Here is a 15,655-nt window from a genome sequence, read left to right as displayed (position 1 = left end):
CCAGTAGGACTCCTTACCCAGAGAAATCCACCTGGCCCCATCTCCCCCAGCTTTCAGGTTAGTCAAGACCTTTTAGTTTAAGGGAGTGTCTGAGTCCCTGTGGGAGTTGCTGTCCGGTGCCAGTGGGAAAGGCCTTAGGTCTAGGGTTGCGAGGTCCATGGCCTGAGACTGATCCTGTATCTTTAGGAGAAGAGAAAGTCAGCCAAGTGCAGTTGTCCTTGCAACTCTGTAATGGGAAAACCACAAGGTGGAATTCTCCTCCCTCTCTCCACAACTTTTAAAGATACAGAAGACCTCTTGGAGGCCAGGCCTGGATTGCAGTCTTAGGCCACATTCACACCAGACATTTATTCCACTATTATTCCACTTTAAATACTCATGGCTTCCCCCAAAGAATCCTGGGAAGTGTGGTTTGTGAAGAGGGTGGAGAGTTGTTAGGAGGCTCCTATTTTCCTCAGAGAACTACAATTCCCTGAGTGGTTTAACAGTCAATCCCTCTTCCCAGGGGACTCTGGGAATTGTAGTTCTGTGAGGAGATTAGGAGTCTCCTATCAACTCTCAGCACCTTTCACAAACTACACTTCCCAGGATTCTTTGGGGGAAGTCATGACTGTTTAAAGTGGAATAATAGTGGAATAAATGTACAGTGTGAATGCAGCCTTAGTCATTAAGTTGCCACAGGACCCTTTGTTGTTCAAGGAGAGTCTGCTAATCCATTTCAGGGGCCGTGAAGAGGTAGTTAGAGAACACCTCAAACCAAAGCTTGTTTACTCAGATAGTAAATCCTGCCAAGTTCAATGGGACTTACTCTCTAGTTAGTGTGTTTAGCATTGCAGCCTAACCATTTGTCGGAGATGTAAGCCCCTCTGAACTCCACGGATCATACTTCTGAGTAGGCATCTTATAGCTGGGTTTTACCAAAGAGGCCACAGCTGCCCCCTTGGAACTGTGCAGGGGTGAATAAAGTTCTAAAGGGCAGGAAAAAAGCCTAGGAGTAGACAAAGAAGTTTAGGGATATAATGTGAAAACTTAATCAGGAACTGTCAGCCTCAGGAAAAAAAGGGCATGGGCATGTACAGAGGGCTTTGCTGCCCTTATAATTTTCTCTTGCTTTACTTCTTTTTTTTTTTACATTTAACAATCCCTAGTCATGATGATTGACTTTATTATTTATAATGATATTGCCTGACTTTATTTCATTTACATTCCTAAGGATTCAAAGTCCTTGACAACTTCATAAGCTCACCAAGGGTGAACCCTCAGGTTTGGGAACCCTTGCTTTACTTCTAGGATGGCACTGGGGTGTAGTCATCCAGGGACTGGGTGTGTGTGTCTTAGTCCCCTTTGTTTTCTGGGAGCAGGGCCCCTATGTCTCCAGCATCCTACAAGCTAATCAGCATGAAAGGGCAACCTATTAGCCACTGAGAAGAATCTTCTAACATGCTTCCTTGTCCTCTCCTGCTGATTGGAGCCAATCTGCGTGAAAGGAGGTGAGTCAGCTGCTGAGAAGACTTTTCTCAGTAGGTAACACTCTCTTTCATGCTGGTTGGCTCCTAGGGATGTCTGTTGTTGTGGAAGAAGGTATTTTCAAGGATCTCATTCTCAACCCAGCAGCACAACAAAACAAAAGGGCAGGAGGGGCGGGAATGTGACCATCAGCAAGGGACGCTGCTCTTCTGAATTCGCCACTGCCCTGCTGATGGCACTACGCCACATTCCGGATTCCTTTACACTTGACTGGCAAGAGGAGGGGACCGCGCAAGCTCCCGCTTTGCACGCTAACAGGCAGGAGAGACGCGCTGAAGGCACCGGCTCTTCGCTTCAGCGCTTTACAAATCTTTCCGAATAATAACACGAAAAATCCATAAATGCGTCCAGCGCCCGGCCAGGCCAAGGAATATTCTGGGGCCATCTAGGGTTCGCAGGGGGTTAAGTCAAGGCAGGGCGGCGGGAAGGGAAGTGGCAGCACCTGCGAGCCGGGTGCGTGTGGAGCTACCGGGCTAAGCGAATCAGAGCAGGCGGCCGAACAGGTGCTTGCTGCCGTCAGGGGCTCGGGGCGGAGCCGGGCTTGCGAGCCGGCCGCCTGTTTGTGTAGCCGCCGCTGCTGCTTTTGCTGCCGGCGGCGGCCCTTCCGCGAGCTTCCCGGGGCCGCGCGAGGTTTTGTAAGCGCCTCGGCGGAGATGGGGCTCGGGGAGCGGCGCTGCCAAGCTGGGCCGGCGGCAGCAGCTGGAAAAGGAGCCCCCCAGACCCGCCCGACGACGAGGACAGCGGCTGCTTCGGCTCCACCAAGGGAGGAAGGTCCCGCTGGCCTTGAGAACGCACGGCTCCGGAGGCGGCCCCAGCGGGGCGGCGACACCGAGTAGGCGGCAGGCAAGGGTCGGCTGGCCTCCGTGCGGTGCGCCCGGTAGACGAGAAGGAGGAGGAAGAGGAAGGCACGCGGCTCCCCCGCTGCGGGCTCCGGGCTCCCTGCTCCGCCGGCTTTCGTAGCCTGGAGAGGCCGCCCGGGGCCCGGCCATGTCCACTTTCTGCCTGGGCCTGGCGGGACCCGTTTCAGCACCTTCCGAGCCGGACAGCGCCCGCCGCATGGACCTGCAAGGGCCGCCTCAGCCGACGTCGCCGGCGGGAGCCAAGGACAGGTGGCGCTCGCCGCCACAGGGGCCCGCCGCCGCCGCGTCGCCGTTCTCTGCCTTCGAGGGGGGCGGCACAGGGGCAGAGCTGGAGCTGGAGGAGGAGCTGGCCCTCTTGGCCGCCGCCGGGGATGCTGCGCCCGGGGAGCCGGAGCCGCTGGGCCCGGCGGCGGCGCCCCCCGAGCCGGACTTGCTCTCGCTGATGAGGCAGAAGGAGAAGGATTTAATGCTGGCCGCCCGGCTCGGGAAGGCTCTGCTGGAGCGCAACCAGGACATGAGCCGCCAGTACGAGCGGATGCACAAGGAGCTCACCGATAAGCTGGAGGTGAGGAGTGAGGGCGGGCGCGGTGCGTAGGTGGGCTGGAAAGCGGCAGCAGCTCGGCGCTGGGGCTGGAAGGGAGAGAGCCGCGTGGCAATGACTCAGGGGGCCTGCGCGAACGGAGAAGTGGGCCGCCCAGCCTCTCTCCCCCTCCCGATGGCGGACAGTTAACGTGAGCTCCGAGGCCTAGACCTAGCTCAGGTTCCAAACTGAGATTTTTGGAACTGAGCTCGAGGCCCTGGGTCATGATAAAGAAGGAAAAGGCGTCTGAAAATGCGCAGAGAGCCTTTTTGGGTGGTGATGATGAAGAAAAGGGTTTTCAAACATGTGCGGAGAGCCTCTTGTGGTGGTGGTGAAGGAAAGGACATCTGAACTTGTGTGCAGAGAGTATCTTTTGGTGATGGAGGAGGAGGGAAGGGTGTCTGAGCATGTAAAGACAGCCTCTTTTAATGATGAAGGGGAGGAAAGGGTGTTTGAGCATGTGCAGATAGCCTCTTTTGGAGATGATTATGAAGGAAGGGGCATCTGGATATGTGTGCAGAGAGCCTCTTTTGATGATGAAGGATGGAATGGTGTCTGAGCATGTGCAGAGAGCCTCTTTTGGAGATGATTATGAAGGAAAGGGTCTCCAAACATGTGCAGAGAGCCTCTTGTGGTGGTTGTGGTAGTGAAGGAAAGGGCATCTGAACATGGGCAGAGTCTCTGACAATTGGCTAACTCCCCCAGCCACCTCCTCCTTTTCCCAAAGCCCTCAGCATATCGGATTAGGATTTACACCATGTATGTCATTTGTCATCGCTAATAAAGATTTAGGGGGTGAAGGGCTGCGATATCAGGTTAGGGCCTCCTTTTTTCTGGTGGTGGTGGGGGAAGTATTCTGCACCTACTTAGGACTGTGGTTTGTGGAAACTTACTTTGTTTGTAAGGGCTGGTTTGAATACTGGAAAATGGACTGTGAGGCTCAGGGCCTAGCAAGCCGTGGGATGGGGGCAGCAGAGCAGGAGAAGAACGCCTGAGTACTCTGGAACGGTCAGTATGGCCCAGAAGAGTGTCTGTGGAGTGTGTGTGGTGTGGAGAGGATGTGTTTTGGGGCCTTGGAGGTGAAGGCCCTGCTCAGCGGATGTTTGCCAGATGTCTAATGGCTTCTGCAGCTGCTTATCTGATGCCAGCACTGGGGACTGAAATGTGGAAATTGCATGCACCCAGGGGAGTCCAGCGTGCAACCATCTACGGCACTGGAAGCCCCATCCATGTGTGGGACGTGTTTGTGCTAGGCTGAAGCCTGGGGAGTCTCAGCCCCTGAACATGGCCCTCCAAGCCTGTCTTCTGGCCCTCGGGTGTCTCCCCGGGCCTGCCCCTCACCGGCCTTGCTCTGCATCCTCCTCGAGTATTCTTATTTATGTTTTGGCCAGGCTGGGATGTGTCATTGAACTCTGATCAAACCCCTGGCTTGCCTGGATAGAGAGAGGTGTTGGGGTGTTTGTGTGTGTGCCTAGAAACTAGCCCACTGGACAAAGGCAAAATTGACATCTGTTGCTCTGCCCACTTTTGCCTCTGGCCCCGCCCACCACTGGCATGTGCCCTCCCCCCCCCGGGAATGCGGCCCTCTGGCTGAAAATGTTCCCCAAGCCTGTGCCAGACCATCTGCTTTGGTCCATTTAAGAGTAGATGTGAAGGAGCAGGACTTGAAGAGAAGCCAGGATCAGGACCTGTGTAGGACAGATGGGCTAGAGGGAGAGCAGGCTAGCAGGGAGAAGCATGGGGTTAGGAGAGTTCAACATCTTTCATCACAGAGGCCTTGCCCATCGACCGAAGACAACTCTGGAAGGGGAAGCCTGTGGCCCTCCTGATGTTTCTGGTCTAAAGCTCCCGTCATCCCTGACCCTTGGCCATGCTGGTTGGGGCTGATGGGACTTGTAGTCTAACAACATCTAGAAGGCCACAGATCTATCCTGATGTATGGAATCGCCCATAAGAAAACCAGATGTGCCCACAGTTGAACTCATTCAGCCTTCCCAAGCATTGTGCCCTCTAGGTGTTGCCAGACTGCAGCACCCATTATCTGCGACCTACGGCCATGACGGCTGAGGATAGCTGGGGCCCAATGACTTCTGGAGAACTGCGTGTTTCCCCCACCCTGTTCTAGAAGAATGCGCGGTCCTGAGAAAGTTTGGCCTGTGTTTGCCGACCAGGAAATGCCCACAGTGGGTCAGAGCTCCACAGCTCTGTGGTGCCTTGCCCTATTTGTCCAGCTCTGGCTATCCTTCGTATCTGGGGTGGTGGCAAACCTGTGACCCTCCAGATGATCTCCCATCAGCCCTCCTAGCAAGCATGAGCAATGGTCAGGGATGATGAAGGCTTCAGTCCAGCAACATCTGCTGCCCTGGGCCTCTTACTGGGAGGAAGGATGGGATATAAATCTAATCAATCAATCAATCAATAATCAACAATCAATCTATCGGGGGGGGACTGGTTCCTCAGTCCTGCTGTCCATGATACTGTCTTACCCTGGGTGGCCCCGCTGTGTGTCACCCCTTTGGTCATACCTTGTTCGTCTCTTTGGCAATGTGTCATTTTTACTTAACACACCTTCAAGGGATTTTTGCAAATGAGATGAATTTTGAGAGGTGGGGAGAGGCTCACTGTCGCCCAGACAGTCAGCAGCTGTTGAGTTCTGCTCCAGGGACGAGGCTGCGTCCCACGTGGACCTCTCGGTGTTTCATAACTTATTTTGAAGCCTGGATTCCCAGAGCGAGAGGCCTCCCTAAACAAGCACAGGCAGTTGTCAAGGGAGTTTTTTTAAAAAAATGCCATGGCAGGCCCTTCCTACCCTAGCTCTGTAGGCATCCTGATTGGACCAAGAGGCAGTGTGTCAGCCTATGCGCTTTCCAATCAATGTGCCTTCAACACTGTGGCATCCTGATTATGCTGACTGACAAGTCTGGGGATGAATGGAGGTAAAAACCCTCTGTCTCCGCCCCCCCCCGCTTTTTTGAGGTCTTTTTAAAAAAACAACCAAAGCCATTCAAATTCATTCAATTCACTGGGCGGGGGGGGGGGGAACCAACCCCGTGGGTTTGTACCTTTTAGGGCAAGGCTATGAATCCTGTGGCCCTCCAGAGGTTGTTATGGGATTCCAAGTCCCCAGCCAGTCCAGCCAGCATGGCCAATGGGATGGCAGACCCACAACATGCAGAGGGCCACGGGTTCCCAGTTCCTGTTTTAGGGTCTGAAGCTCACCGAGATTCTGTGCAGGAAGGAGTCTCCCTTTGGAGCCTCTCCAGACTGACGATTTTTTCTGCAGGTATATTCTGCAACATGTCATTGCTGCAGCAATATAGTGCATTAGTGTTAGATTGGACCGTCCGCACATCATTCTGCTTCATTAGTTCTTCTGCAGTGCAACCCCAGTGTTTCATTACTGCAGTCCGGAGGGGCACTCTTGCAGTATAATGCAGCGAAAGTGAGACAAATAAATAAATAAATAAACTGGAACATTTGCTGTATAAAAAGTTTACAGGATTTCATCACAAAGCAATGGGGCGTGCACCAATTGGAAATGAAGCAATATGACTGCCCCGGAACGTTTGCAGACGCAAACAGTATTGAAAGTAGGATTGCAGGGAAGTTCCCCGAAACCATCAGGAGCACAAATTGTGAACATGCAATAAAAAGGATGTATGGAGGGGCCTTAATCTACCCTCCCCATTAGGCTGCGGCAGAGGACATAGGCACATTGGAATCTGCCTTATACTGAGTCAGGCCATTAGTCCATCAAGCTATTGTATACACTGACCGGCAGCGGCTCTCCAGGAGTTCAGGGCGGAGCCTCTCCAAACCCTTCTAAAGATACCAGGATTGAACCTGGGACCTTTTGCATGCAAAGCAGATGCTCTAACCACTGAGCTACGGTGCTTCCCTTTATACACAGGCACATAGGAAGCTGCCTTATTCTGAATCAGGCCATTGGTCCATCTAGCACCATACTGTCTGCACTGGCTGGCAGCATCTCCCCAGGATTTCAGGCAGAAGTCTCTCCCAGCCCTCGCTGAAGATTGAATGTATGACCTTCTGCATGTAAAATTAGATGCTCTACCACTGAGCCCTCCAATACAGAGAGTCAGACCATCAGTCTGTCTAGCTCAGTATTACCTACACTGACCGGCAGCAGTTTTCCAGGATTTCAGGCAGGAGTCTCTTTCCCATCCCTATCTGGAGATGTTGCTTGGGACTGAAACTGGAGCCTTCTGCTTCTGAGGCTGGTGCTCTGCCGTGGAGCTACAGCCTTCCCCTTTGATGCCACTCCATTGCCAGTGCTGAAGTTTTAACTGTCAGTCTGGCCCAGTTCTGACTGTCAAATGGGAGAGTACCCCTAGAACTTGGGACCTTCTGAATGCAAAGTATGTGCATGTAGTTTATTCGAGTGCTGGACCTGGGAGACCAGGGTTCAAATTCCCGCTCAGCCACAAGGCACGCTGGGCGACTTTGGGCCAGTCAGTGTCTCCCAGCCTAATCTACCTCACAGGGTTGCTGTGAGGATAAAACAGGAGAGGGAGGGAACAGCTTTGTATGCCACCTTGAGCACCTTGGAGGAAGGGTGGGATATAAATAAATAAATAAATCCCCTCCCCTTAAATATTAGACAGGCGGCGTCTCTGTTGTCTTTTTGGCTCCTACTGAAGACCTTCCTCTTTCAACAAGCCTTTTAAGTAGAGACCTTGTTCCCAAGAGGCATTTGTATACTGGAATTGTTTTTAAAGATGTTTTTAGTGCTTTATCGCCTGCTTGTTGCCCTGGGCTTCCTTTGGGAGAAAAGGTGGGATGTAAATTTAATAAATAAGTATGATGATGATTCTACACCTCAAGCAACAATCCTTCTTTCAAAGCGCCTTCGACTGTCAAGTGGAGGGGAATTTTCTCTCTCCAGCCTGCATTTTCTATCATAAAAGCTCAAAATGTCCTTTTTTTCCTGAGATTCCATCTGTCAGCCCTAGCGTGAGGCAGTCTTCAATTCCCCCACTTCGCTCTGCCTTTCTCTATCAAATGAGCTTAATTCTTTCCTGAGAATGACTGTGCTAAATCCTCCAGAAAAGCTTTTCCTGGCCTCCTGCGTTCATGTTTTAGGAAACACGAGGAAGCCCACTGAGAGAACCTTCATGCATCCAAGAGCGACGGAGCATTCCATAAATTGCTTTGAGCCTGAACTGCTTGGCATTCACTGAGCACCGATCTTTTCTTAAAGGAATGTGGGAAGCTAGCTTATATCGCTTATATCGCATCAGACCCATTGTCCACCTAACTCAGTATTGTCAACACTGGCTGGCAGCAGCACCTCTGCAGGGTTTCAGACAGAGAGAATCCTGTCTAAACCCCTGGAGGGCTGTTGCCAGTCAGTGTCAACAGTATTAAGCTAGATGGTCCATGGGTCCTCCAGCTCTGTGTGTTCCTCATGGATTTCGGACAGGGGACATTCCCAGCCCTACCTGGAGATGCTAGTTAATGCACCCGAGGTTTCCTCCATGCTAAGCAAATGCTCGACCACTGAACTATGGCTCTTTGCTGTTACTGAGTTGCGCCATTGCTCGATCTAGCTCAGTAGTGCCGACACTGACTTGGCAGCAGCTCTCTAGGATTTCAAACAGGAATCGTTCCGGGCTGCACCTGAAGGGGCCAAGGACTGAACCTGGGACCTTCTGCATGCAAATGGGAGATCTACCTGTAAGTTGTGGTCTTTTGAGTCTTTATTGTAGGAGGGTATAGAGTACACCAAGCGGCAACACTGAGTCTGAGGAGGAAGCTGCCGGCCAGGGCTGGTACCCTCTGGGCTGGTTGTAAGTAAGAAGGCAGATAAGCCAGGGCAAGCTGAGGTTCCTGGGGCAGTATTACCCTGGGCTCCTTTTGGGAGAAGGGTTGGGTATAAATGCAAAAAATATATAGATGTCCTCAGGAATGGTTTTAGGTAGAGATGATGGTAAGGAAGAATTGGCAGAGCTATTTAAGGGGACCGGAGACTTTGGGGGCGCTTCCAGACAACTTGTTTACTGAGCGTTCACCCTGATTTGTTTGCAAGGAGATTAGACAATTAGATTAGACCACTGTTGGCTGTTTAACTAGTGCTCCTCCTGATTTGTTTGTGGGGAGGTTAGATGGCATCTTAAAGCAAGGGTCCATCCACATGTTATATTTTTCTGTCACTTTCCTTATCACCCGAAAGTCTGATCTTTTGCGAAAGACCTCCCAATCAACCAAAATTGGGTGGCCTGAATTTGCCAGTCTGTGATTGAACCTCACACCAAAATAGGGACAGGCTGGAATAGAGGTGAGTGGGGTTGGAAGAACAGGAGTTTCCTGTTGAGCTGGCTTTGAGGCCTTTCAGCAGAAGGGCAAGGGCTAGGAAAGGCGAGCTATCCTGGATGGAGCTGGGTTGGTACAAAACATGATTTTAGGGTCATATTTTTTTTTGCTGCTCTCCATTTTGTGTTTTCCCTCCTGAAACTAGTAACACTTCTGAATTCATCGGTGTCATCTGCAACCTGTATGGGCTGGTTGTTGCTGGCATTGGGTCCGGCCCTACCATTAGGTAGAGTGGAGTGGCTGCTTCAGGCAGCAGATGCGGAGGGACAAGGAATGGGGGCAAAGGGTTAGAGGACAGAGCTGTGTGTACCAGTGGAGGCCAGTCCATTCAGGCGAATGGGGCACTGCTCCACCCACCTCCTGCCAGCCCCCTTCTGCTGGCCTTCTTACGTACAACCAGCCCAGAGGGTGGTGGCCTTACCTGTCAGCCACCTCCTCCTTAGTCTCAGTGCTGCCTTTGTAGAACTCAGCAGGGAGGAGGCGAACGGGGGCAAAACTAGAATGAGTTGGCTCTGCCTCCCATTGGCTCTGGCTCCGCCTCCTGTTGGGCTCCCGCCCCACCAGTTCCCGTGGGCACCATCCACCAGTGGGTGTACCAAGCAACAGCTTGCCCTATGCCTCCTAAGCTAGCCAGCTGCCCTGAAATGCAGTGGAGGATGCTGTCCCATTGCCAGTGTTCAAGGCCCCTGCCGACAACCACTTGATTGAGCATTCATCCTGAGCTGCTTGCAGAAAGTGAGCATTCGTTCAGATTTGTTGGCGGGGTGTTTACATGTCATCTTGTTAGTTGATCATTCATCTCATGCTTTTCAATGCTATTCCCTGTCGCTTTCCAAACTGCAAAAAGTTTGATGTGTTCTTTCCCCCCCCCAAAAGTAGATTGTTCCGCTTGAGGGGGCCTCTCCAGACCGGTGACAGTGGGTTTTCTTGCGAGCGTTTCCTGCAACATGGCATTGATGTCATAATAGTGCTTTGGTGGTGGATATAGATGTCCATGCATCATTCTGCTTTATTCCTTGTTCTGTGATGTTTCTGTAATGTTACTCTGTTACTGCTGTCTGGAGAGGCCGTCTGTTATAGTGAGAGAGAAAACAACCACCCCAGAACATTTGTGGTATAAAAGGTGTCAGGATTTCAGCAGGAAGTATGAGGACAGGCACAGATTGGAAACAAAGGAGTATTTCCATCCCAAAAACTTTACAGGGACAAAACAGTACAGACACGCAGGATAACTGGTCCAATACTGTCATGAGCACAAATCATACCTGAAAGATCATCTCACCCCTTACATACCCAACTGATCAGTGCACTCTGCAGGTGAGGCCCTCCTGAAGATACCATCTTATCAGGAGGCCTGTTCCACATAACACACAGGAACCGGGCCTTTAGTGTTGTCGCGCTCACCCTTTGGAATTCCCTCCCCTTAAATATTAGACTGGCGCCATCTCTGTTGTCTTTTCAGTGCCTACCGAAGACCTTCCTATTTCAAAAAACCTTTTAAGTAGAGACCTTATCCCAGGCTGGGAACACACTTGTTGCCAGAGCAAAGAGTTTCAATTCGCCATACCTGGAGGGGGAACGGGTTGATCTGCTGATCAGTTGCAAAATCTCTTTGAAGCTGATTTAAAAAAAAATGCACTCAAGCTGCTCCCACTAGGTTTTACAATATAAAGGAGTGGGGTATGACTAGCGTCGTGGGCCCCCATTTTCAGAAGAGAGAGGTGGAGATGCACTGAAGCTGGCAGAACAGTGTGTGTATTTCTGCTCCCAGTCTGCATCTGTGTTGCAGATGTATTTTAAGATGTTTTTAGTGTTTTATCACTTGTTGTTTGCAGCCCTGGGCTCCCTTTGGGAACAAGAGCAGGATAGACATTTCGTAATCAATCCATCCATCACAAATGCACTCACACAGAAAGGACACCTGAAGGGGCCTTAGGCTGGCACAGCACATCAGCTGCGCAAACCTAAAGTTCTGGTATGCAGTTGAATTGCTCCTGCAAAAATACTGACAGTCTGGAGGTGCCCCAAGGAAGATTCAAGTGCCGGTTGGTCTGGCTTCTCTACCTGGAATTGGGAATGGGTGCCATCAAATCGTTTGCCTCAGGCAGCAAAATGCCTTGGGCTAGCCTTGCCCGGAATCTGTATATGAATAGGGGGGTGCATTTTATTTTTTTTACAAAATGTGCATGGCAGCATAACTTTGCAGGAGGGTGTTGACTCCTGATTTCTCTCTCTCTCTCTCTCTCTCCTGTTACGCAGCACCTGGAACAAGAGAAGCATGAACTAAGGCGACGGTTTGAGAACAAAGAGGGTGAGTGGGAAGGGAGGGTTTCGGAGCTGGAGAGCGATGTGAAGCAACTCCAGGACGAGCTGGAGAAGCAGCAGGTTCACCTTCGAGAAGCCGACCGGGAGAAAACGCGAGCGGTCCAGGAATTATCTGAACAGAACCAAAGACTCTTGGATCAGCTGAGCAGGGTGAGTGAACCCCTTGAGGTTGTCGGGACTGGGACATAGGACTCTACCGTATGCTGAGTTAAAGACCCTTGGTCCATCTAATTCAGTGTCATCTCCTACACTGACTGGCAGCTCCTCTAGAGGGTTTCAGGCAGGAGTCTTTATCAGCCCTGCCTGGAGATGCCACTGGGGATTGAACCTCTGACCTTCTGCATGCAAAGCAGGTGCTCTGCCACTGAGCTCTTCCCCGCAGGATCACTGTAAACATGTGACTCCCAACACAGTCTAGGTAGAGAGATTCCTGCCTGAAACCCTGGAGAGCTGCTGCCAGCCAGCACATACTGAGCTTGCTGAGTTCAGTATTAGGAAAAAAGCGGATGAGAGAAAAATCAACTCATCTGAAAGATGGTGCTGGAGGAGAGCTTTGCACATACCAGGGACCGCGAAAAAGACAAATAATTGGGTATTGGAACAAATTAAACCAGAACTGTCACTAGAAGCTAAAATGATGAAACTGAGGTTATCATACTTTGGACACATCATGAGAAGAGAAGACACGATTCACTAGAAAAGACAATAATGCTGGGAGAAACAGAAGGTAGTGGAAAAAGAGGAAGGCCAAAGAAGAGCTGGATTGATTCCATAAAGGAAGCCACAGATGTGAACTTACAAGATCTGAACAGGGTGGTTCATGACAGATGCTCTTGGAGGTCGCTGATTCATAGGGTCGCCATAAGTCGTAATCGACTTGAAGGCACATAATATAGTTGAAAGCATCCAGGGAGTGGAAAAGGCTGGTTTAACCCTTTTAAGAAGCCATCTGATTGTAGTGGCCATCACCACGTCTTGTAGCTGGCTCTCCACAGCCTCTGAAAAGAGGTCAGAAATGCTTTTACCTGGAGATGTCAGCCATTGGGCCCTTTCTTGGGCTTCCTGTATGCAGAGCGTCTGTATCTAATTCTCTCTTCCCACAGTTGTCCCCACAGCAGCATCTGCAGAACCATCTTGCCCTGTGGGGAGGGAGAAAAAGCAGTAACAGCTTCTGCTCAAACAAACAAGCTGTCTTTTCTGTTTTATTGTACCTTTTTTTTAAAAAAAACATCAATACTTATTGTTGTGATCATCTAATGTAAACTGCTTTGTGAGGTCTGCCTGAAAAATGTATGCATGCCTTAAATAAATAAATATTAGGGAGGCAGTGGGCTCTCCAACACTGGTGGTGTTCAAGAGGCAGCTGGACAGGCACCTGTCGGGGATGCTTTAAGTTGGATCCCTGCAGGGGGGTTGGGCTCGATGCCCTTATAGGCCCCTTCAAATTCTATGATGCTGTGAATCAGGAAAGAGAAGAGTGAGGGAAGATATGATAGTGCTCTTCAAGTACTTGAACGGTTGTCACACAGGGGAGGGCCAGGATCACTTCTCCACATCAGTTCATGATTTTTTAAAAAAAATTCCTCATGAAAATTCATTGTCATTTTATTGCGACTGTCTCCCAATATATGCATTTGGGCGTGTGACTTTGCCTAATACATGCATTTTTGCAAAGCTATTTCTCCGAACGCGATGCATTTTTTGTATGTTATTTTCATGACGATATGTATTTCCGTGCACTCGGCTGGAGAACTGCTTTGCAAAATTTGGAGTAGTGTGAATTTTGAAGAATGGCTGTGTTTCAGTGTGCAGAATGTTTTGGAAAATGTGAGTTAGGCCTTTGAATGAACTGAATTTTTCTCTCATCCCGATTTGGATCGTGTGTTTCCCTTCCCTTCGCCCCCTATATCCCTCCTGTCCCCTGAAGCAGGGGTTGACGTGCTTGATTTCCCCCATAATTCTTGTACCAGAACAGCCAAGGCCGCGCACTGCATAGCAGTCTCCTCGCCCCTCCTTTGCCTCAGGATGATCAATCTCAGCTGCGATGGCTTGCTTGTAATTCCCAGAGTGGCTCAGGAGCACCGCTGGTTGCTAGGATACCATATATCACAGTGTCCCAGTCGCTGGTGTTGCCATGGCAACAAGAAGGTGGTTCCTGGGTTTTTTTGCAATTCCATTACGGTAAGGTTGCAGATACCCGGGGAGACACTGGCGTGACGTCTGTTGGTGGTCATTTGGGTGTTAGCAAATGTCCTTTTTAAGAGAAGGAGCCGCAGAACGGGAGGGAATTTATAGGGAACTATCCTTTTTTTTCCGAACCTAGATTTGTATTTATTTTGGAACGAACAAATAAAATGCGACAGTTCAGACATACTGCAAAGCATCCATCATTTTCTAATGTTTTTGAAAAGCAAGGGGTCGATATAGTCACAGGTTCTCTCCAGACTCTGTGTGTGTGTTTGTTCTGCGACGTTGTTCAGTTTATTATCACTGTTTGGGCCAAAGGCCACTGCAGATACAAACAAGGATTAAAAGAATTAAAACATAGAGCTATTTTCAATAGATATAACATATAAAATGAGAAATTATTATGTATTCAATGTATGTCCTTGCCTTCTTCCCAAAGAGAACACAAAAAGACGATAAAACGTCTTTAAAAAGAAGTACAATCTTAAAAACATATTTATAAACAAAAACATCTTAAACAATTCCAGCACAGATGGAGACTGGGATAAGGTCTCTACTTAAAAGGCTTGTTGGAAGAGAAAGGTCTTCTGTAGGTGCCAAAAAGACAATATGTCATTGACCCAGTAATAGGGCATTAGTGGTGGATTTATACTGGCCAGTCCACACATCATTCTGCTTTATAGGTGGTTCTGTGATTCCTTCCCAGTGTTACAGAATTAAGCAGATATTTGCCCATCCAGCCTGCAGTCTGTTGCTTTCCTTGCAGTTTGGTGACTCGCCTTCCTGTTTCTCCTCCACGGCCCGGCCCTGCTAGAGGAGGTTGTTGCTGAGGCCTTGGCTGTATCATTCAGCCTGGGGGCCCCTCCTCTCCTGCCTTCTTTTTTGTGTCAATAGGGGGTGGCGGCGGGTGGATTCCATCCCTAGCAGGTGCAAACAGTATTGAAAGTGGAATTGTGTGTAACTTCCCCAATACCTTCATGAGCACAAATCATAATGACTGCATCACAAAAAGGATGCCTGGAGGGGCCCACAGATATAAAATTCGGAGTACCTATGCTAGGTGACATAAGGAAAAACACCATTATTAACACAGCAATGGTAACAGTCCAAGCACACAAACTTAAATCACATTTCTGCTTTAATCAGTCTTCTCTACAATATTCTTTCCCAGAAGTAAATGCCCTTCTTCCTGAAGCATCTTGCCCTAAACAAGAACAGTCAATCTCAAAGGGAAATCCCATCAGTAACTACTCTTTCCCTGTTACAATCAAAAAGTGACCTCCTTTCGCAACTTTCCTTTTCACAGCGTTGCCAGCGGATAAATCTGACGACATTTGAATGAAAAAAGGGCCCATCATTCATTTTGACTTTTGCGCCCAAGTGCCTTGCATACACTTTCTGCAACCACTGGCCAACAGTTTTATAAGAATGCCTCTGGGATGTAGGACACCCATCTGGACTGGAAAGGGATGATATGCTCAGTTTACGAAAGGTGTCACCTGGTTAGTACAGCATCCTATTGGTGGGGTGAGAAGCCTTTTATAGCAAACTGGAAATGTCAGACCCAAAGTGGGGAATCCTTTTCAGCCGAGGGCCGCATTCCCTCATGGGGAGCTTTCCGGGGACCACATGCCAATGGCAAAAGTGGGTGGAACGACAGACTTAACTCTTAATTTGCATAGTAGGCTACATTCCAAACATGCAAATAAGCCTGTGGTTGCTGTTATGCACATAAACGTACACGGTCTCCATCCAGGTAAGCCCAATGATTATCCCAGTTCAAGGACACATCCTAGCAGGGCAAAAGCTCATGAGGAAGGTGCAAAGCAGTGCCAGTGAGGGG

The 15,655-nt window shown here is 49.8% G+C and overlaps 1 protein-coding gene across 1 annotated transcript in view; it reads left to right on the top strand.

The window, feature by feature from the left end:
- Positions 1 to 1,692: 1,692 nt before the first annotated feature.
- The window catches only part of BICDL1 (BICD family like cargo adaptor 1), a 53,645-nt gene continuing 39,682 nt past the window's right edge, over positions 1,693 to 15,655 (top strand). The window contains exons 1-2 of the mRNA XM_061602896.1: positions 1,693 to 2,952; positions 11,560 to 11,775. Of these exons, the coding sequence (XP_061458880.1) occupies positions 2,515 to 2,952; positions 11,560 to 11,775 (654 nt within the window). The 5' untranslated portion in view covers positions 1,693 to 2,514. The remainder of the gene's footprint in view (positions 2,953 to 11,559; positions 11,776 to 15,655) is intronic.

This window comes from Rhineura floridana, chromosome 19 (assembly GCF_030035675.1).
Source record: "Rhineura floridana isolate rRhiFlo1 chromosome 19, rRhiFlo1.hap2, whole genome shotgun sequence".
NCBI lineage: Eukaryota > Metazoa > Chordata > Lepidosauria > Squamata > Rhineuridae > Rhineura > Rhineura floridana.
Note: the sequence above shows the minus strand (reverse complement) of the source record. Positions and strands in the feature narration are given on the sequence as shown.